General features: G+C 38.4%; 1 protein-coding gene across 1 annotated transcript; it reads right to left on the bottom strand.

Annotated features, from left to right (window-relative positions):
- Positions 1 to 4,992: 4,992 nt before the first annotated feature.
- On the bottom strand, positions 4,993 to 22,779 carry LOC106023525 (histone H4 transcription factor-like). Its single transcript, XM_034060182.1, is given in 10 exon segments — positions 4,993 to 6,870; positions 6,872 to 7,234; positions 7,863 to 7,978; positions 8,766 to 8,904; positions 9,922 to 10,042; positions 12,686 to 12,763; positions 13,675 to 13,827; positions 17,340 to 17,451; positions 21,362 to 21,585; positions 22,673 to 22,779. Coding segments are annotated over 10 exon segments (1,410 nt in total). The 5' UTR covers positions 22,743 to 22,779; the 3' UTR covers positions 4,993 to 6,836.
- Between the last annotated feature and the right edge of the window lie 1,500 nt (positions 22,780 to 24,279).

Raw genomic sequence — 24,279 nt, 5'->3', positions numbered from 1 at the left:
TAGGAGCCTTGATGATCACAGCGACAGATTTTAGTGCCTGAATCCTTTTGTGGATCTAATTGCAGGTGCCACAGGTCTCAGAGCAATGGGTAAAGGGTCTTACTCTGTGACTGAGATGCTGCAGTTGGAAGGAAGGAGTCTGCACCCTCTGGTGTGTAACCCAATGGTGAGGCTATTGCGATCTGTAGTGTGACCTTCACACCTATCACATGTCTAAAGGCTAATAAAGCTTGTGTTTGTTTATCATACTGAATATCAGGCTCAAACTGATTGTTCTAAGCAGTTAGCCTATGATCATTTAATCTGGCAGGTTAGGCAATAGATAGAGGACAATGTGTTTTAAAGCTAGGATAATAGCACTAGTCAGTCTTGTCTTTGCAAAGCTCCATTTAAAAAGAATCTATGGAGACATTTAATTACTTTCAAAAGACATGGGACATCAAGTCTGTTCTCAGGGCTCTGTTTGACAGGGACTTGTTCCTGCTTAATTTACTCCGGATTAAACTGGTTTACTCTGAATGAGAACACCTCTGTATAAATAGAGAGCAAGAAACAGCTGTGTCTAGAGACAAGCCCTTGGATCATAGAGGTGACCCAACATTACACCTCTACCTGATCCTCCTTGTCCTGGTTATCATTGCTGTCCTTGCTTTAATTTGGGATGTCAGTTGTAACTGGATCAGTCTAGGGAACCTGCCATGCTGTTGTGGAGATCTGTGGAAGTTGAAGAGATTTGGAGAGCTAGGGCCTTAGATGCTCTCTGCCTTCTGGAGGTGTGCACCACTTTGTTCCACACAGCACACCAGGTGGTTTGTTCCGTTGTCATTCAGACTCCTGCTTCATTGGGAAACTGGTGAAAGTTGTCAACCTGGGTGGGATGAAACCCAACTTGTACTTAGTTGGTGGTAGAGTTTAAGCAAAATGAAAATAGTATACCTTCTGCCTGCACTGTGATTTGAGAATTAATTCCACAAACAGCAGCAACAAAGTAGTGAGACCTCATGGCAGAACATGGAAAGAGCTCATCTAAGAGAATTTTAATTACTTAAGTGCTTTCAGAAAGGGCTAGGCCTAAATAAAATTCACATTTAAGGTGCTTAGAGAACCGGCTACCCAAGCTCTGAGCTTTTAGTTGGTAAAGTGTAGGAAGGCTGGAAGAGGGCATCAGAAGGGCTTGTCTTCAAGAGGCAGAAGAAGAAGGTGGCAAGAAATTCCGGAGCAGTCAGGTCAGTGACTGAAATAAATAAATAAAATAGGCTAATAGTTACCCAGACTGACAAACAACAGTTAATACTAGATTTGTTGAGACCAAGCCATGTGAAACCAACCTTTCTGTGACAAGGTGACCAGTTTTGTATAAAATCCTTCTCTCCCATGTATGTACATTTGCAGGAGCATCACAAAGAAACTCTCTTCCTACTCTGTTTCATTGTCTTGCAGTCTTTCTCAGTCATTTCAGAGACCAGGATTTAATCTAGTGCTTTAACCTTTTCTTTTTAGAATGCAATGCTTCTAGGGTTGCTCGCTGTGTATGAAGTCAACCAACATGAAGCTTGAACAGGGTGTAGAGCACCTTAGACCTGTTATGTTAGATCTAAAGTATTTTCCTTCTGTGTTCTATGAATAGATAGCAGGTGGCATCTATGTAATAGCTTCAAAGATAGTAGGGAAAAAAGCTATAATTTGCAACTTGCAACTTTCCAAAAGGTAACACAAAAATCCATCTTTTTGCCCACTCTGAAAACATTTAAGCTATGTTTAGGTTTTTATACACCAATGGTGCCACACTGCAGTTGGCCTAAGCCAGCCTAAAATTACATTGTCTGTGAAGGAGGCTGCCCTCCCCTTTTTGTGTCAGAGCCTGTATTCACATGGTTGCACTTGCGTTCACGTGGTTGAACAGTAACTGCACTGGCTCAATGATGTCACTTAAAAAACCTCCCAGGTTAGTTTTAAGGCAGATCAGAAAGCTGGCCTGACTTACCAGGTACTTGTTAATGTCAACAGAAGGGGAGGTGAGTGGGCTGGAAGGAAACTACCCCTGAAGAAGGTGATGAAAGGGACATGGTTACACATTGTAGCAGATGCTGGAATTCCTTGCTGATCTCATTTAAAACACACCCTCACAAACAACTGACAAGTGTGGCATGAAGGTGGAAATGAGCTGGAAATGAGCAGTAGGAAAAGGATGGGAATTCTTAAACCAACTTTTCCACTGAAAAAAAGCCAACAAAGTACAGTGTAGGTAATCCTGAAATCAATGACATGCTCCAGCTGGATGGCTCATAGTGCCCAGAGTCAGACATGTGTATGAATTTTTGCTAGTTTAGAGCTTAATTTAGTGGCAGCTCTGCCTGCGCAGCACCCCAGAAGTCAGTTCCTTTATAAATTGACTTGAGCATACAAAAGTAAGCCATGAATTAAAAGGTAGGCTGGAGATCATGCTTGGGCCTTCATTGAGTGGTTTTCGTGCCTGTGACTGTAATAGTTGAACAAATCAGAACACAAGTTAATAAAAATCTTGTGGCTTCCTTGTAAAGCTAAGAGCTTATCAGTGGAGGCAGAAAACTGAGGCAAATCATAGTTTGTTTGAGATCACATAAGCTCCTCGCTGTAGAGACAGTAACAGAACATTCTCTTTTGGTAGGCTTTGCAGATTGATTTTAACATCTTTCTGCCTGGAATTATATGCCAAAACCCAGATAAGGGCAATCACTCCTCTCCCAGTCACTAAACATTAAAGCCCATGCAAAACGATAGTGTTGCTTAATGATCCAGTTTTGAGATTTTTTTTCCAAGAGACAAATATTGTGCTTTTTCACAACTGCTTTCTTAGAAACCACTGAACTATTGTTGCTAACATCCTCTCTCTCTAAGGATCATAAAAAGCCTGCATTCAGGAAGTTAACTGTGAAGTATTAAGCAACCCAATTTTTACATATATCTCATTATCAGCTCTATTTATGATGGTAGAGAGCCTGTACAATGTGAAAAAATACTAATTAAAAAGAAGATTAATCACCTTCGTGTAAGCAGTGAATGACTAACATGGCTGTTACTGCGGTATGAGGGAAAAGAATGCCTACTTTTAAGTTTTTGCTCTTAAGCCTCTGAGAACAAAAAGGTATTCTGCATGCCTTCCTCAAGCTCGGTCTTGCTCTGCTTCTTGGCACACGCTGTCATTTTTCAGGTACATTTTTTTCTGCTGTTAGCTGTGCTGCAGGGCACCATCGCCGAGGTCATTATCAAAGGGTTTCTTTGTCAGCCTGGCTCCTCCTGCCTCTACGAAGCTGAGGGCTAGCCCCGTCCCTCCGAAATCCACACAGGTCCCGTGCCAGAGCTGCAGCTAGACACCGTGCTGGTTTCACAGACTCAGTGGACCTGCGCCAGTTTGCTTTGTCTGATGATCTGGCTCCATGAGAACAAGTCCCTAATGATTTATGTCCACCTCATACCTGGTGTGCACGGGAAGTTGTTTTTCAAGCTGGATCCCACAAATGCCAGCAAATCTTATCTTCTTTGTTGCAGAGCTGCTTCCTTCTCTAGGAGGCGCTGAATAAAGTGCGTGTTCAAGGGAGACATTTAATTAATGTGTACCTAGTGTCACACAGTGTCGTGGGACAAGGAGGCAGGGCGAGTCTGCAGGCACCCTCTACACCCTTCCACGGGACGGTGCTTGGCAGCATTCACTGGAGAGAAAGCATCTTCAGAATCACGTTGAAAATTAAGCAGGAACAAAACCCTTATTTTCAAAAGCAAATAGATTTACATACAGTTATTACAGTGCAAACAATGAGCATGGGAAATCAAGAATTTGGTATCAAAATCAGAAAAATAACCAAAACCCTTTCACCAAAGTGCTTCCATTCAGATGGATATTTTATTTTACTTTGTACATGCAAACCACCATCTTGTAGTGCTAATACATGACATTTCTTACATAAAATTTAAAAAAACTCTGAAAAACCACCTTTGAAATCCATTGTCACTACCCACTATTGCCTAGTGAAGACACGGGTGTTAACAAAGCCTCCACATACAAACTAATGTCAGTATGTAAATTCTATATGAGATTACTGACAAGATTACAGATGCAACTTTTTAGCTCTGCAAAGCCCCTGTGTGAATGCAAATACTGTGAGTAATACTAAAGTGGAATCTAAGCAACAGTAGGGTAAAAGTCTAGAGGGTCATTAAGCAGCATAACTGAGGAAAACTATTTGAAAATGTTATTTTAAAAAATAGGTCTTCATTAATAATCATCCCACTGTCTCTGTCTCCACAGTTTGTCTTCCAGTCAGGGTATCTATCAGGCTCTATCTAACAGGCTCACAGGAAGTTGTGGCAATGTCAAACTTGCAGGTGATACCATAGCCCTGCAAGTGTGGGTCCACAGCTCAAGCATAAATCTATAATGCCACATTTAAATCTGTTATGTGAAGCCCCGAATGGCCTTTGTGCAAATCAACCCCAGAACCTGCAGTGCAGCTTGCACAGAAGGCAGCAGCTTCCTGCTCAGGCAGGAATGGAGATCTACCCAAAGAAGTATATTGTTGGATATTGGATCAGATAGTCCTGCTAGGCTATTATAAAAGATCTGGAAAAAGACTCCTCTGTACTGTGGTTTACTAATATTTTCCATCATAAAGGACTCTTTCTTTAGGAAGCATTAACACCTCTGTTGTTTGTTACAGGCCTTTGATATTTAACAGGGGAAGTCCCAGAGGCTATAGTGGTACCTATTCATTGCCCAGAGAAACGTGACTCAGTTGTACCCATACTGTAAAGTATTGAAAATGCCGGGTCTCTGATTCATGCACAAAGGCAGATTAAAATCAGGCTGCCACCCACATCTGTCTGGCCTGCCCCCACTGCGCAGATGGCTCAACTGCTCTTCAAACATCAGCTGAATTGCCACAAATTACAGCCAAGCATATTTAATAATACTAAAAGCTGAACGCAAAAATCTCAGCTGCCTGCAAAGCAGGAACTTTTAAGGCAGTAACAAGCTGGACAGCTGCAGAAGGAAATTTTTTACAGCCATCAGTTTTACTGTACCTGTATTTGTGACAGGAGACTTGAATTCATTTTCTGTCTCTGGCCAAGATTGCCAAGCATTGCAGACAACCTGGTCCAAATTGTCAGGCTGAAGCAGCAGTGAGAATGAGGGCACAGTCATGACTTAGGGCTCCCTCCAGCAAGCCCCACTCCCATTCCTAATGCAGGTGTAGCAAACTGGCACAAACCAATCAGCAGGCTCACTTGCCCATGCTCTTTGTGACAGCAAATGTAGGAAGTATATGCTGCTATCACCACTCTACCTGCTCCTAGAGGCCCTCGTGGCAGAATGTTGTGCTCTTCCAGCTATGGGGGTGAATGGGAGCACATCCCCATAGTGCTCCCATATAGCACATACCCCAGCTCCCCACTGGCCCAGCCCAGCCTCATGTTCCATGTCTGCAACAGTAGGCAGCAGCCAGATGATAAGGGGCCAGTTCAAGAGAGACAGTTTTCTACAGGAGATGCAGTTTAAATCCTCCCATACAGAAGTGCCCCAGCATCTTTAGGGTTACATTGCAAGCTCACTTCAATTTCAGACAGCCTACTTTTTTTCAAACTATTCCCAGTGTGCCTTCTGGTGCTGAGGGCCTCACCTGTATGCAAGCTGATGGCTCATCCTGTGCTCTCAGTAGCCATTTGTCTTCATAAAGGAATAAATATTCAGGAAATGCTGGTGATACAATATCACTCTGTCTATGAGCTGAAAGTTGCACTGTCAAACTGGCACAGGAAGCCCTTCTCAGAGAATGCCTCTGGGTCCTCAAGGGACACTGGCTCATGGTAGCTAGCACAGGGTAAACCAGGTTTCAAGCTGACTGGATGCCACCTTCTCGTGCATACAGGTCTTAGATATTTTATTTGGAGGGCTTATTCAGTTCCTGTTTTAAAAGAAATGGTTCAAACACCATCATTCATTTTTATTGTGATATACCTGTCTTTTTGTCTATGCCCTTTATAAAAGACTCAAATATATGCCTTTGCATGAACTTTTTCTAACAGGTCAGGATAACCATGGCTATGTGGAATTATTTGTGAAAACACAGGTGGGTACATTTAGTTATACTGCCAATAACATTCATTTACTTTCTCATTGTTGTATCTCCAGCACCCAATAAATAACTATAAAATTTCCATTGTACCAAATTGTACATAAATCCTATATAAATCCAGCTCTGTGAACATCTTTAACTATTTTATTTAGACATACCTTATGGTTTTTATTTAAATTTAATCATTTAATTGTAGCTTAAAAGTCCTTTATGAGAATAAAGTCTGAAATAATTTCAAGAGTTATTAGAGAAAGTCACTAAGTAAAGCTAAGAAGCCTGCCAAAACTGGGGTTTAATATACATCTCACAAGCTGCTATCTGATTTCTAATAAATAATGTAGGAGGCTAAAAGAAAATGAGGTGCTTTACCTACCAGTTCAAACTGTTTGTCTCATGCATTGGTTCAACACTTTCCCCACGGGATATATATTTTCAATAAATAAATACACATGCACACATATATATGCTAGGTGAATATATAGAACTTAAAAGTTTCTTCTCCAAAAGGCTATAAATGAAAGTATTATACATGCATAATATTTTATTTTGCATATATTCTCTATGCACATTAGAATAGGTTAATGTGAAAGGTGAGAACATACAGTATTATATACAAGATCTGTCAAGGATAAAAGTGAAGACTTTAAAACCTATTTTATTTAAGAGAATAAACCCCTTCAAAAGAGTATAGTTTTCACAGTAAGAATCCATTAAAAGGCTGTTTTTCTAGAAAGCTATCTGACTCCCAAGCCCAGCTCCTTTCTTCTGGTTTTTCCTTCACATTCATTGGTGTTGCTTCATCAACTTCATTGGAAGTACAACAGCTTTCAAATGTCTGTACAGCAGTTTGAAGTTCAGAATACACAGGCTCTGGCATAGAAGTCTCTGTTTCTACCCAAACATTTTCTCCAGTAGCTTGTGATGCTGGCTGAAGCTGCATGAAAAGCATTTCTACTGTTGAAGTGTTTCTTTTGCATGAGTCTCCTCCTTCTCTTCCAAAACTATTTTGACTTGATGAAGGCTTATTTGTTCCTGTCTTGTTATTGACAGCCTCACCTGAATCCATGATGTCATTATACACTGCTACTTTCAAACTCATATGACCCTTACCATCTTCTTTATATCTAAGGGAATAAAATTGACAATACTGAAAATATAAGTACAAACACAGCATTTACAGCATAAAGTAAGAGTAATCTAATTTCTAATTTGATTGCCAAAACTGAGAATGTCAGCAATCAAAAGAAAAATTAGATTGATATTTATAAGGTGGCACTTAAACAAAAGACACTCTATATGAAGGAACACCTGCAAGAGGGTTCCAGGAGGTAGTTTTTATCAAATATATGTCATGTAACAGAAAATAAAAGGTATTCATAATTATATTTTATTTGCTGTATTTTCTTGTTCCAAAATGGAGATTATGAGTTGTTTATACTACAGAAGCTGTTGAAATATTTATGTACTCTTTCGTGGATATAACTTGCAGGGTCAAAAAATTTTTTCAGCAGTCTAGGTTACAAGATTTTCCAGAGTGGTAAAAGCTATAAAAGCATAAAGACTTTTTTATTTCCTTGGTTTAACTATCTTTACACCAGTGCTAATGAAACCTAAGTAGTAGATTTTTTCATGCTCAGAATGTTTAAGACAGAAGCAAACTTAAGATAACATTTAATTAAATGTCTGCATCTCTTAAAGTATTTAAAAATCCCCAAACTTTATGATCTAAGCAAGAATCAGCTGCCAACATACCTGAAACGAGAATGGCTGTGGAGTTTATGAGCTTTTCGAAGATGTAGAGTCAATGTATAACTCCAGGAGAAACATTTCTGACAGATGTGGCATTTGTATTTCAAAATGCCATTACTCTTGGAAAGAAAGACTGTTAGAGTCACTGAAGGCTTGCAGGTACATATGGCAAAAATGAATCCTTTGTTGAAAAGTGGAAAACCACACAAACTATCTGAAAACTCTTCTGAAGTGAATTTCCTAAGACATTTAAAATCTGTGCTTTTTAAAACATGTCTGTTTAAGGAACCCCAGTGAATACGGAAATTCTCAGCATAGGCCATCAGTACTCCAGTAGCAGTGTGATACATATTTCACTAAAATAGACACATTTTACAACATAGCAGTGATCATAACTATCATAATTCAAAAAAATGAAGCAGCAGGTAACGAGTGTGAATAAAATATAGCAAAACTGTATTTTAACATTGTGGCCAGACTCACCTGATTAAAAGTGATGTAAGCATTACATACTTTACTGTTTCTCTATTTTCAGGTAACTCTAAGGATGGAGTACCAATGTGAGGAGAAAGCTGACATTGGACTTTAATCCCTGAAATACCTTGCTACTGAGATTAGGTTTGTCATTTTATTTCATTTTTAGAAAGGGGTTGGGTGTACGTGGAGGGGGTTCAAGACAAGTATGCAACTGCATGTACCTAATGTAAGCACTCAAAATCTATCGGTAAGGATCAATTGGAAATTTGCATAATACTTGCAAGAGTCCTAGAAATGTGTGCAAATAAATATTTGGTTTGATGCAAAAATGAAACATTTCATTAATTCACAAGAAACTAAAGGCATGTAAATGTGGAATTTTGCCTCATTTATAGCAAGATATTTTATCCTGCTATTTAATATACTCACCACATGCACTCTCTTGTAATGCTGTTTCAAAGTTTGTAAAGTCCGTGAAATAAAACCACATCCTTCAACATCACAGCTGTAGGCATCTGAATCATTGTGTGTTTCAACATGTTTATGCAGATCATACGCGTTCTTAAAACTTGAAAACAAGGTAAAACAAATAACAGATATAATAGTACAGAGGAGTAGTCTTGTGGTTAATGTTTAGGACTGGGAGGTAGTAATTTTTGGCTCGGAGAATGACAAGTGAAAGCGGAATATGTGTAAATTGTTGCTCTACCTCAGTTTTTCCACCTGTGAAAAGGGGGTAGTACAGACATCTCTTTGATGTGCTCTGGGTTTAATTTTCCATTCCCTCTTTCTTCCCACACATCCATACCATGCCCAAATCTAGGTAATTTTTCAACAACCATGTTGCAAGGAATCACTCCCTCTTTCTGTTCATGTAGAGAAAATTCTTGTCATTTTCAGTCAGTCACTTCGTACTTTGCTCTAGAAATTTGTATTATTTCCTGCTGTCCATCCACAGTGCACAGAACACAAAAGTACAAAAATACTTGTTCACTTTATCGCACTTCCAACATGGAAAGGCCTGATCTCTCCCCTTCTCTTGTAAAGTTAAACAGAATTTGCCAGTGCTTATTTATACAACTTGGTCTGTCACATCACAATGTTGTGGGGCTTTTTATTTCTCTCCTCTGTGGCATTATATGGCAAAAGCAAAAGAAACCACCACAGAAAAATGAGAGCATAAGACAGGAGAAGATATTGTAAGCCCGTGGCAGAAAAATCACTCAAAGGAGAAGACTGCAACTCTCCCAGCAAACAGCCAGCAATCGTTCAGATGGCAAACCCCACAGTTTAAGGCAACACTGCTCCATGTTTCAACTTGCTGTGATGACCATTTTGGTGTACTTATGGCCTTGCCAAGAAAATTAATCTTTTAACGTATCGGCTCTATGTGCACCAGAAGTTCAAGAACTGCATCTCAGCAGGTGAAAGCAGATGAACATCAGATGAATGTATTAGATTTCTTCATTGACCAGTTGACTATTTTAGCAGTTGAACACTTTTCTTTCTTTACTAACTCTTTTGCAGAACATCAACTTGGTTCTACAGTTCTGCTCACATAGCAACAAGCCTCAGATTTTCCTACCTGCTGTCACAGAGATGACAATGGAAAGGACGTTCATTACAGTGTCGGAATCTGGTGTGTGCTTTCAGTGAGGAGACACTTGCGCATACCATGTCACAAAGGGCACATGTAACATGATTAACTAGAAAAGAAAAAAACAAAGATAATTTCAGTTTTGTACCCCAGCTTCACCAGGACATTCTCTGCTATGACACATGACAAAAAATATATTAAAATATCATATTTAAAGTAAGATATTATATTTCAGAATAAAATACACACACAGAAAAGATATTAAAATGGAATGCCAATGCAATAAGGAGGGTAATGAAGTAATGGTCAATCTTACAATGTTTCAAGTTACTTAAAAATAGATGTTAAAGGAAAAAGGTGTATAAGATAATGTTTCATTCTCTAGGCTGTAACAAAAAGGATGATTATCGTTTTGCCCTTGGCACTTTGGGAGGATTTCTAAAAGGTGGATGTTGTCTGGAGGCCTTCTGACAGACAAGCACTGGCAAATCTACTTTTAGTGTTTTAGGTATTACCAGTCTCAAAAAGATGGCAGAAAGAATACATGTCTGTCCTCAGCCTCCCCATTTCACATTCAAGTATATTTGCTTAAGGCATAATAATGCAAGGTGCTTGCTAAGCTGCCAGACATCGAACTGCAGTGGCTGAGACACAGGTTTGCTCTGATTCTGGAACACTGGAGGACCTCTGGCAGATTGGCAGGCAGGACTGCAACATCTTTAAGCTGAAGAAATGTTTGCTTGGCTGCACATGAATCAGCAACCTGATGAATGCAGTAGGAAGAATCTCAATAAAGAAGTTTTGGATTTAGACAAAACCTGTTATATTTAAGACTCTGAACAATGCATTATCTTTGAACCACTGACTGCTTTACAGATGGCAAAAGAAAAACATGCAGTTGAAGTGCTCATGTCTTCTTAAAAACTAAGCAAATATAATGCACTATAACTATTTTGGAATCACTCCCTGCATAGACACTTCTCCTCATAGTTTGTCTTAAACCACAAAAAAGGAGGATTTTTTTTCCTCCCTAAAGTAAATAGCTTAATGTGGAAACTAGTCTGGAATAAATCTGCAAAACTGCCATGAGTGAAGCTCAGCACTCTCTTGAAAGTATCCAATGGTTTTCTTGGTTGTCTGGCATGTAAGAATGTCCATGTAGAGAGTGATTTCAGAATACCTACAGCATTTGCATTCACATAACAGTTTATTTCAGGAGCATTTCTTACAGGTAAGCAAGCTCTTTAAAAGACTATTTCAATATTTATCTATCCCAGCAAGCTATTATGAAATATGCTGGGGTAAGAATCTGAAAATGTCGTGTCTGCACTGGCAGTCTGCACTAACATGCAGACATGTATGCTGCCAGAATTTATAAAAAAGCTGAATCATGAACCAGAGAAATGCTGGCACTAATGTCTGAACAGATTTAAGTTGTGCCTGAATAGTTGGACCCTGGAATGCCTTCCGGCTCCTTCAGACAAATTCACATTGTGGGTGGTTCACTGTGGCTTACTGGGACATGACACAGTTTCACATTATCCTTGTTCCTTAGTCTGGCCACCTTGCCATTTTCCCTGGCTATGCAAGCAGAACACAGTCTGAATTATCAGGGGACAAGGACAGACAGGCACATTGTAAAACTCACAAAGGTTTAAGCACAGCCAGAGTGACCAGCAACAAACAGTTCAATTAGCCACGTGCTTTATTTACTATATAAAACCTATCCTAATATGTGCTATGCTTTTAACCCCCCCAAATGAAACAACAGTATGTTGAAACTGCTGCTTTAGCTAACAAAACCAAAATAAATCTTAATTTGTATTTATTTACAATTTATGACCAAAATCACTCTGAGACAAAGGAATAAAACTAATCTAGTACACAAACCAAACATAATTATTCTCTAATATAAAATGTAAAAATTAAGATATTTTAGTCAGATGCATGTCAACTAAAAAACCATTCAAATACAAACATGTTCAGTCCTGGCAGGTTACAGTAAGCACCAAATCAAATGCATAGTTGTTAAGCATCAATGTGTTGACTTGCAGACAGTGAAAAATCATGTTTCCTTAAGAATGTGACTAGAACGTAGAATCTACCCTGACTGAGCAAGTCTGCACAAAGCTGCTTGTATGTTTATACAACCTAAATGACATGTACCCAGGTCTGGCTACATGGTTCAAATATTCCTTTTCCCAAAGCAAAGACCCACCCAGCTCTCAGCTTCTGCATTTCCTGTATGTCCAACAGCAATATCACATGTTTCCTTGTGTTTAGATGCTGTAGGATTCTTTCCCAGCAAGTCATAGCTGTTGTAGTATAACCTGTGGGAATAATCTGGGGACCTCAGGGAGGCTGTGGTTAGGTCAGTGAAGTACTACACTATTTGAGCGAGGCTGATTATGCACTGCAAGGTGAGCAGAGTTGCAGCCCAAGCGAAAATACAGCTTTGGCTTTAACCATGCCCCTAGTCATGAAAGCAAGTAAACAGAAGTGAAGAACAAGCATCTTCATGGGAGCTACTGCAAAACAGAAAGCCCCTTACACTTCTTGATCAGGGGGCATAAAAAAGGGAATTTCCATGCTTCAGAGGGGCTAGCAATGAAATTCTTACTTCCCAGCATTAGTAACAGTTGCCCCAGTTTGGTATGTTAATTTTCTCAACTGATGTAATGATACTTACAGCTCTGTTCTGTACAAGGTGACCTTAGAAAAGTACATTTTATTTTAAAACACTCTGACTTACCATGTCCCCTCATGTGATCACGTAGCAGCCTTTCATTGGCAAAATGTTTCTGACAGTTCTGGCAAACAAACGTTCGATCTGAATTTAAATAGAAACTGTTTAGTGGCAATACAAATAATTTATGAAAGACTTTTTAATTAATAACCTAAAGCTGCCAGTTTAATGAATAAACTAACAGAGCACTGAGACAGTTTCAATTTTCTTTTTCATTACCAGTGCTCTTCAGAAGAAAATTTAGTTTAGGCTTAATGAAAAGGATTGCTTATCAGTAAGTTAAATTTATCCCAAACAGAGTAACAATCTGTTCAAAACACTAACAGCTTGAAATTTGAGCTCTTCTGTCAGTTACCTAGAATGCACCTACTTTCCATCACCAAAACATCCACAATTCATAAATATATTCCAAGTACTTAAAACCAGAAAAAACAATTACCTCTCCCTTCCTCTTTAGGAAAGCATGCCAACTAATACATAGCTGTTGAGGTAGGGAGTACTCTAGTGAAGAAAATACTGGAAAAGTAAAGCTGAAGAAAAAAAAAAGCTTTTTGACTTGAATGTAGTCAAATGCCCATTTGGGATTACTTGCAGGGATTTTGTAATCCGGGTCTGGCTCTTGTGGAGGTTATTGATTCAGTAATCAAAAGTCTTTCCCATTCATGGGCAGTTTTCCAGTGTCAGTGGAATGTCACACTGTGCCATGGGCACCAAGGGAAGAGAGGCAGTGCAATGCCACAGTTGCCAAGTGAATAGCTTCTGCTGAAACATGGGTCCAAGGGTGTTCTGTTGTTCACTAACATTACCGTAATTTATCAGACATGAAACGTCAAGAGAATTTGTACACTTTCTGAAAAACACTGCCTTCCTGGAGCAAACCCTCTTTCATTTAACTGACTTCTATGAAAAACAGAAATATTTATGAAATTACATGTGCATATTATCACGAAACACCTTAAATAAAAATCTCTAAACAGAAATAAGAGCTTACTTACTATCTTCTGAAACTTGTCTCTTTGTGTGATCAAAAAACTTAGTGTTATTGGAGAACATTCTTCCACAAGTAGGACATGCTACAACTCTTTCCTGTGTGTGGGTTCTTAAATGATCCCAGAGCTTATGTTTTCCTTTAAATACACCTAAACAATCTAAATCAAACAAACAGAAAAAAAGCTGTATGTGACTACTGTATTCTTTCTTATGTAGAAACAGAAGAGGTTATAATATACTTATGTCCTATTGTTATATTTTTAGAAATACACAAAAAAAAGCTGCTTCTAGGAAAAACAAAATAATCAGGCTGGTACAAAGGTCAGGTGATGTTTAACCCCACAAATACCCATGCAATGCCAGTAATCAGAATCCTTTAAGACATATTGACCAGGCGTGTCTTAAAAAAAGTTCAGTTTTGTTGAACCAGCAGAGAACATGCAGTTATACTTTCCACCCTCATGTCAAAGTCTTTGACTCCGCATGTATGCTCATACAGTAAAATATAGGTAACATTCATTACTATTTCTGTTGCCCACCACCATCACAGAACTCCAGCAATCTTCATGGTCTCTGGAGAACCAGAAGAACAAGATGGGGTAGTGAATACATGTGTCTTCACATTTTCTGTCTTTACATACACATTCACATAGTGGTTAACTGCAAGCAATCAGCTATCCACCAAACTATCTTGGCATATAAACAGCTATGTTCTCAGATCTCTTGAGCTCAGGAACAGTCTGTTGTTGTGGACACGGTACAAGTTCTAACAGCATCAGTAGAAAGCTCTGACTACTGACATGTGAGAAATAAGGGGAAAATTCCAAGTAGGTTAATCTGTTGGTGTAAATGCAGCTAAAGAACTAGTTTCAGGAGAAAACTTCAGACATATGTGAAGGAATAGCCTATTCTCTCACATAAGGAGAAGCAGCTCTTTCATCTACATAAAACACCTAACAGCTATGCATAAAGCTACTTTTTTAGGAATGTGAAATAGCACGGACCCAATCGAAGACTCTTAAGAATCAAGAGGACTAAAACTGAACTCAAGAACAAGAGATAGGGAAAGATAAAATACTCTTTTGTGGATGATGCATGGTAAGAGTAATCGAGTGAATCAAATTTAATGACAGGTTAGATACCTTTAGGTTTCAGAAACTAATATGTAAAATTCATTTAACAAAAAGGATTTGACTAATTCATTTAACCAGGTTCCATTTCTACTATTCATCAGGACATTCTTTCAAGTAGAACAAGAATATAATAGCCTTGATAACAAGACATACCCACCTCCAATCAGTAGAATACCGGCAACTTCCTGAGCTCCAGATCAATATACATAGTAAAGGGACAAAAGACTAGATTCCTAATAAAAGACAAAGGCAATCCTAAAACCTCACCTTGTCTACAATGAGGAAAAAGTATTATTAGTGTCTCTTTCACCTCTACTCTGTACAGGATACTTCTGATCAGGAGAGGCAATAGAAAAATGGCAAGTTCCCATGTCTAGATCAGAAGCTGAAGAACTGATTATTTTTCTAGAGCAACATTAAGATTTGTCTGTTTAATTACAGATTCAAAATGTAACATACAAGATATCAGATTGAATCTCTCTCTCATATCCTTCCTTTGTGAACTCTGCCAGGGCCTTGAGTATGCCAACAGCCTCTGGTTGCCCTGAGCAGCCTGTAGTCAATCTTTGTAATCCTCCTCTACAGCCAGTTCCACCCCACACTTCTAAGAGTTTAGCAGCCTGTGTTTGAGGTCTGCACTAATACGGTGTGGCTGTTCAACCTTCAATCACAGTTCTGTGAAAAAAAGATAAGCTGGAAGAAAGAGCAGCGAGAAACCTCATCTGAGGTCTCCACTTACACACCCTGTGCTGCAGTTCCCCACCTGTTGAGCCTCACTTGTCCTGCCTCGGACTTGCTGTCTGGGCTTCCTAGCTTGACCTCATACCTATCTAGGCACAGTGGACTTGGGTCGTGGTGGCTGGGCTGTGGCTGACCCTGGCTAGCACCACCAGACCTGTTCTGTTCTTGTTCAGGTTCTGTGAGACTGCACCCTGCCAGTGACATCCCTGCTTGCCCAGCTATCACCCTTAAATTCCAGTTTGTCTTCCCTTGCAGAACAGTCCCTTTCTGTGTCCTCACAAATTCAAACCAACTCACACCACTAGCTAGTACACTGAGGGTCCCTGGAAAAGACTGACCAGTTTCCATCTGTTGCTTCACTTTCACAACAATTTCTTCCTCATCTTGATAAGCCCTTACTGGCCTGCCCTTGCTTGTTAATTTTGTGGCTGGGAATGAAAAGTTGTCTTTCATTGACTAGACATCATGACTACTGCTAAAGAATTCCAAACTAGCCTTTTAAAATGGCTTATCTAACTTAAAACTTGCACCTCTTGTTAAAACTGACACTCATTGCTTCTCACCATTTCTAGAACAGACATGGAGACCAGTTGATTTCACTGTTCCTAATAGCAGGGCATTTCTTAATCATATCTGAAGACACACTATATTCCTTTTCCGCCTTCTCTCCATTCTGTTATTTAGGCTGTACAGTCAGAGAAGATCCTTTACATGTTCTAATAGGCTATATTATCCAAAGCTGTAATCACACTGATGTGGGAGTTTTGTTCCTCTAAAGCCTACAGATTCTACACTATCAGGTCACTGACGTGAGTTCCCAGTCAAAAACAGTGCATCTGTCAGCTAATCTCAAGAGGGAAAAGGAACAAAATTATGTCACCTTGCATCCACCAATGGGATTTTGGCATCATTGCAGTGAACAGCTAACCCCAAAAGTAACTTTAATTCATAAATTGAAAAAACACACCTATCCAGGGGTTCACCAAGAGGATTCCAATCAAACCTGGACTTTGTTGACACATTTTACAAGACACAGCCAAATTGTTTCATTTAAAGCAAGCACGGAATGTTCTGTTGCATGACTAGAGTCCCACAAATTGTCTCATTATTCTTCAGCAGAAAGTCTGTTCTTCTGGAGAGGTTCTGCTCATACGCTTAGTAGGTCTGAAGCTGAATGGCATGCACATCAAATGGGAGTCCATAGTTTAGACCTTACTCAAACAATCAAGGCATCTGCTATGAAAGACTGTCAATGGAATGTGGCTTCTACAGTAGAGCCAAGGGCAGAATATCAGCTTTGAAGCCATGACAATAATTTTAACACAAGAAGTAGTCAGCAATATAGTGAATGCATTAAAAATGCTCTTTCTTACCACAGAGTTTAAAAAGAAAAAAAAGCAATAGGTGTGCTTCCCTTGATTTGAAAGGAACAGAGGAGGAAATGCAAAGAGTAAGCTCACTATGAACTATTGTGAGGGAGACAATACTGATCCCAAGTGGTAGAATAGAAAAGTCAGTTTGACTGGTATATGAACTGTCAACTACAAGTAGAATTATGAGGAAACTCAACCCTGTTTGGTACTGGCAATTGAGGGTGTTCAACCCCATGGATGATAGGGACTATTCTACTTAAATCATGGTGCCTACAAATGAAAATGTTTCTACAACTTTTTAATATATATGAAAAAATATCTGAAGATGTCTCACAAGTTCTTATGAAATATGTAGCACTAAGTGAATTTTGTAAGAAACACTGAAGTGAAAATGGACTTCTTTTTTTTTTTAATATGAACTACCTTTCCAGTGACAATAAACAGCTTTCTTCTGATCTGCAATAATTTCTTCCTCAGTAGCATAGGCATGATTAGCAACATGTTGATAAAACCACACTGGGTTATTGAAGGTAACCTAAAACCAAAACAGAAGGATGGGGAAGACAAGATTGTTTTGGCAGGAAATCAACTGACAGGAACATAGAATTAAGTGTTTTTAGAAACCAAATAGACACCAGTAAATATTGCAGCAATATCTAATTAACTCATCCCAACACAGAGACAATTACAACAACTACAAAAATGTAGATCATTCTGCAGTTTACACCACAAAAACCAGGTCTGAATTTTCACCTACCATCTATTAGCTGAAAAGTCTGTCTAAACTAATTGAATGAATGCTGTCCATTCTTTGGGGCAGGGATGTGTCTTTCAAGGTTGATTTATTTCTTGGATTTAATTTTACCTTGTCCCCTCCCTTCACTTCTAGCTGCTCCTACTCACGAGGAGGCTATGAAGGCAGCACAGGTTAATTTCAACCGAAGTGGGAAGGCTGCACAGTGATTAAACGGAATTAGGTGTTGTGGGCACATCACTCCATGAGTCAGTATTTACGTGACAAGGAGGACTAAATCCTAATTACCCTCCGTCTCACACCATAAAAATCCACACCTGCAGAGTGAAAGTAGACTGCACACTGCATTTTCTTCAAATAACAGAGGGTGTCATTCAGCTGCATACTGTCATCAGTCACAATTCAAAGTATACCTTTCTGTTCCAAATAATTTAAGCCCTCAACCTCTCTGCTGCACTGGCACAATTTGGTAAGGCTACACATTGAACTGGGACAAGGAACTGATCTGGCTTTCAAACTCAAAACTTTGGGAAGAAGAAATTGGAAACAGGTGCAACTCCTTAGGCTGATATTGCCACACTGATGATGTACAGCTGATTCAAATTTAAACAGATCTGGGGTTTTTTTTACTTTTAGGAAAAAATATATAAAAGAAATTTATAGAATTTATTACATGGTTTTAATCATTCTAGTCTTAGTAGACTGGGTTAAATGAAGCTGCCAGGCATTCTGTGTGCAGAACAGAGCATTCACACAAGGAGTTAATGCAGGCAAACTGCTGCATTTTAAATTCATACTCCACTGTATTTCACAATAGCACCCTCAGGGAGACAAGCCCTTATTTCCTCTGAAGGGCTTGAAACATGATCTGAGAAATACAAGGTCTTGTGTATATGAAAGCATATAAAGGCATATTAAGGTGAATCAACTAAAAATACTGAGCTAGGCAGTGATCGAAAACCTCTTTACTTCTTAATCAGAGTAACCATATGGGGGTTAAACCCATTTTAATTTGTTGGCACCACCTCTTTAAGTCTTTCGCTAGAACTTCCTCGGATATTTATACGCAAGTAGGAGAGAAGAGAATTTTTGGGGGCAGTTGCTCCAGTCAGAAGCTTTCTTTTTGGGAAAACTGAATCCGACACAGTAGGAGTCACCACAAGTGTTGGGGGAAGTTGTATGGGTGATTTTCAAAGAGAATTATATTCATAACTGTGGGAACATATTTGCAGGAGGGTGGGAAAGGTAAGTAGTTTTCCCTGCCCTCAAAGTTCTCCTCTTTCGCAGTGTGCCCTACCCCACCTCCTGGGTCTAATCTGCCTACTAAGTTGAGAAACATTCTTTTAATTAATGAAATTCACAACATAGTTTGAACTTGAAAAAACATGTATAAAAAGATTTAGCAAAATGCTGTGGACTAAAAGATTCCATCAGCCAAAACTGTCCACTTACACAAATGAAAAATGGAACATGAAATCAATTAATGGGAAGATTTTTCTTCTGGTTTTTAAGCATCATTTTTTTTTCCAGCATGCTTTTCAAAAGACTGTGCTTACCGACAGATGGAGCAAAAGCAAGTTCTGAGGGCCTTGAAGTTTTTTCTGGACATCCTTATTTTTAAAATAAATAGACTAATCACAGCAGTGTGCTAGTGAAGACTGATTGGTGTGCATTAAAAAGAGTCAATAACAAAAGTAAGTATTTTAAGAAATATGATTCTTATAAGCTATGAAACATAATGGCAATAAGATTTGTTTGTAACAATAGTTTGCAATCAAACTATGTAAACAAAATAAGTTATCATGAATAATGCTCTGAATTATGTTTAAGTTTATAGCTTTAAAAAGAAGAGAATGGGGTACTTCCATGCATAATCTAGTAAGTAAAAGACTTTTTTGCACAGATTGACTTAACAACAGAATTACCTCTCTCTATAAACATCACTCTCAGATTTTTATGTCAATCCTTATTTCATGTAAATAAAAATTATTGAAAAAAAAGTATCAAAGTATTATGTGAGTGCAGATATTCTAAATTCAGAGCCAAAAGAGCCAAATGCATATTTTTAAACATTCTGTCCAGTAATAAAGACAGATGAGAAGGCATTCACCTTTTATATATGCTATGCCATAGCATATATAAACTGTAAGCTGAAAGTGTAAGATGAAATTGGAAATAACTTTGGACATAGTAAGGTTATCAAAGAAAAGCATGGACTATAAACACCATCAGAAAATAAAAGTACATTTACTCTATCACCGCAGTAGATTTACTCATTCAAAAACGTGATGCACGTGAGGGATATACTAAGGAAAGCATCACCAAGCTGACATTCCTGTGCATGGAAATAATTTCATCCTCATTAGTGTTTGTTTATAGCCTCAAAAATCATAGTTTATGTCATTAATTTTATCACAAATTTCATATCAAAAAGTAATAGATAACAGAGAAATATGATTAAAGGTTGATAACCCATGAATCATTTAAAGGCCTAGAGAGACAGGGAAAAAGAATTAAAGGCTTTTGAAAAACATAAATGTTTTGTTTTGATTTGTGGTTCAGCACAACTAAACCTACATCAGATCTGCCATATGAGGTTTGCAAAATTCAGTTTTACAGTTTTTCTGATTTCCACAGTACAACTCATTTCAGTTATTTCTTCTTCACCAATATTTTACATTTTCAGTTATATCACTTTACCCAAATGAAAGAAAAAACCTCATACAATATGGAAAAAAATTACATAGACCAGATAGACAATTTTCCTGCATTACTTCTTTCTCTGAAAACTACCTTGCTCAACAGTTACACAAAAGGAGATGATAAGAAGATGTCATCCGTAAGGCATCACGCTTGTGGATATCTTTGCATAACTTTGCAGGTAGTGCTCACTGTTTCTGAGGCCAACAGTGACAGTGATTCCCTATAACGTTGTACAAACACAAAGCCACTTTTGATCAGGAACGGACACATCCAAGAAGGAGAAAAAAAAATTATACAGGCAGCACTACTTATGTTAACAGTGCCAAGAAAAAAAAAGTAACTGCTAATCACTTTGATTCACTTGGTTATTAATACAGAAATTGCACAATCACAACTGAATGGATAATGATTTTATTTTGGGACACCAAAAAGTGGACAAGACACAAACCACTTTTAGTTGAAACCAATCTTGGTCACATTTGAACATCAGGCTTATATGAGCAGCCTGTTGCAAATGTCTGATTTCTGTCACAGTAAAAAAAAAGGAAACAAATAAAAACCCAAGACATTTCCAACTGACCAAGGAAATATCACATATACTGTTGCCTTTCGTAAGGCAAACAATGAACACCCTGGACCTCTCTACAAACTACCAAGTTAATTAATTTTTTATTTAACTGGGTATATTAAAGTTTTGCACTCATGCTCTTAAAACACAAAAGAAGTTGCATCTTTGTCAAAAAGATCATTTTAGTCGTCACAAAGAGAAATAAAATTTGAACTAGAGGTCAGAGGTATCATACAAATGGGTTGTTTACATTTTGGAAATGCTATGATAATAATTATGTATTACTTACAAAGACAGTAGCGAACATTGTTCAGAGGGGAGACTGAGCAAGAATTCCCAATAACAAGTCAAATCCAAAGATTGCTAAGGTAAAGTTTGAAAAGGAAGATAAATGGCAATATTTTAATGTATTTCACTTACGTCACAATTCTCCCAGCGGCAAACAAACTCCTCTGAAGTCTTTGGTAACTGATGACAGCTACGACTGCTCTGCAAACACACGGGCAAATCCTGGTGCAGTGCCCATAACTGACAGCCTATGAACTTCAGTTTGGTGTGGTAACTGTGAAAATTGACATGTGTTACCAGCTCTCTGGGAACTTTAGCCTCAAATTCACAACTTCTCCAACAACACTGGTACTGCTCTAAACACAAGAAAGAAGTAAGATCAAAATGCTGCATGAAATCTAAAACTATGTGCCACAACGGTTGAGAATGCCAAGAATACTTATATTTGTAGTAACTTCACTATCTGTAAGTAACCTTAGCAGAGAAGCTGGTGATTAATATCTAGTGAGAATGGATCACATAAGACTTGTAAATTTCAGTAGCAAATAGATTTTCCAGTGTCTCACAACTGCAGCAATATTGGAGTGCTTTGTGTCTTAACCACTACTTTTTGCAGAAAGGCACTTCATGGATTCAGTAGGAAAAAACTGTAAAAATCAGTATTTTCTTAGGTATATACTATAACACTCTGCAGCTTAGATCACAGAGACATTGTTAATGTTGGTCCAATTCTACTTTTTTCACCTTTAATTAAAACTCATTCACCTTTAATTAAAATGTCTACACCTGTAATTACACTTGATTACAGTGTTAAGAATAAAGAGCAGGATACACAAGAGCCAAAATAGCTATATTAAAAAGTCTAGTATATTATTGCTATTACATCCACAGAGACTACCTATAATTTTCTGCAGAATTGAATTGCTTTCCTTTTAAGTACATTTAATACTATTAAAAAGATGTGAAATACACCACCACCAGTGTATGCATCTAAATAAGACAAACAATAAAAGTTTCCTTTTACATTTTTCTATAAAGATTCATACAAGGGCAACCTTACACTTAGAAGTCTCAAGCAGCAGCACCAGGCCTGTTTCCTAAAAGGGAATAACTGGTATTCAAAAAGAATTTGCTACTATCTGCTTTAGACACCTGCTGAGGCCCTAATCTTAGGGAAAAAAAGAAAAAATCCTCAGCAGACATTCTCATGACATCATGTCTCCAGTCCCTTTCCATGTTAGTAATATCTATCAATACAAACAAAAACCCAGGACAATCAGAGATGAAGCAAAAAGCAGGAGTTGGCCCTTGTCTAAGTGCTTCATGCAGCTGTACCTTAGAAAAGCCAAGGTGCAGGTAAACTGAAGTCAACATTATTTTCTAGGCTAGGAACAATCTTCAAAGCTGCAATGTAATCTGTGTGAAAAATGAGACATAAATGACCTGCTGTTTCCAGGGGGTGCTGTAGGTACTCATCCAAGTGTTCTGCAATATGATTACAAAATTCCTCCATGCATTTCCCTACAAAGCAGCATTCTTTCCATTCACAGGGTAATATCAATTCAGTGCTCTTAAACTTGCTTCCAGGGGCCATTGCCTAAAATTTGTAGAAGTACAGAGGAGTTTTAGTTACCATATTACATTTCTGTAAGTTCCTCATGTGAAAACAGCAGCTAAGATTACAGGCTCCTAGATGACATGAACATTTTTTGTGGGCTTTAGGGTTTTTTTGTTTTGTTTTTTTTCTTTAATTATTGCATACGTTATTTTAAGAGTCTAAAATAATATTTTGCAAACAATTATACCTTGCCAGAAGCCGCAAGTTGTAACATTTTCATTACAAACATACAGTAAGAGTCCTATGATCACCACCCCAAACATCTGCTGAGGCTGCCTTTATTGTAATTTAATTCCACAGCAGTACTGTAAAACCTCTTTCCACAGAGAAAGCCAAAGCAATCATTACCAAGAGTGCAATTCCACAGTCATTTTAGCCTGACATCAGTGTGGGCTCCCACTGAAAAGGGCTGATTCTATCCACCACATTCATCCACCAGCTCTGGAACTGGCACAGCCAACCACTAAACTCATGAGAAAATGGATCCAACTGAAAGCCAGTTCTTTGTGGGGAATGACAGAGAGATAACTAAATCAGTTTTCTGCTCAACTGGATGCATATTTGTATCGGAATAAAACAATATAAGCCAAGGAGACATAGTTCCACTGTTTTTTTCATGGTTCTGGATAGATAAAATAGCAAACTTAAAAACTACTGGCCTCTTCTCAGTGGTTTTCCACCTCCCTACTCTTCCCTGTGTTACTAGCTTCAAAGATCTGCCACTTCAGCTGCTCAGAGAAACACTCCCTAACCTGCATTATTCCCAGCAATCTGGATTAGTTTTAAGACTTTAAATAGCCTCCAAGCAGATCAGCTGATGAATCTCAGTCAGCAGCAAACTTTGGAAGGAGGATAGTAACAAGGAGCTGGGAGGAGGTTCTTCATTCTCTCATCAACACATACAGATCTGGAAGACAAACTCTGCCCAATAGCCTAAAGCATCAGTACAAAAGCCTGTGTCTTTCCTGATGCTCTTACTGATTCTATTGATTCAAACAAGTCAAGCACTGACATAATACTGGGTAAAAAAAAAACCCAACAGGGTGCACGTGGGAAAAAGTGCAGGAATCAGTATGCCAACTCAATGGTGTTAAGCAGGCACTGTCAACAAAACCGGCAGAATCTTTGTATTTCTAGCTACTAAAAATACCAGTCTGGAAGCATTCCCTTTCCAGAAAGTTAATTACCAGAAGGCTTCTGAGAGACCTGATAGTTTTATATTGCAAACCTTCTCACACTGTAACAGTTTAACCTAAACTGCTAAAACCAAGCCTTTTAATTCTCCAGTGCCCCATCTTGCTGACCTAAAGCCAGAAATGCCAGCACCCCTAAAGGCAGACAGAACAGTGAGCAGACTACCGTTTATGTTACACATTAAATAATCCATTGTCAAATACTTTCTTATAATTATTCCACCAGCCACAGTATCAAT

This window comes from Melopsittacus undulatus, chromosome 2 (assembly GCF_012275295.1).
Source record: "Melopsittacus undulatus isolate bMelUnd1 chromosome 2, bMelUnd1.mat.Z, whole genome shotgun sequence".
NCBI lineage: Eukaryota > Metazoa > Chordata > Aves > Psittaciformes > Psittaculidae > Melopsittacus > Melopsittacus undulatus.
The sequence above is the reverse complement of the archived record's forward strand: the minus strand, read 5'-3'. Positions and strand labels throughout refer to the sequence as shown.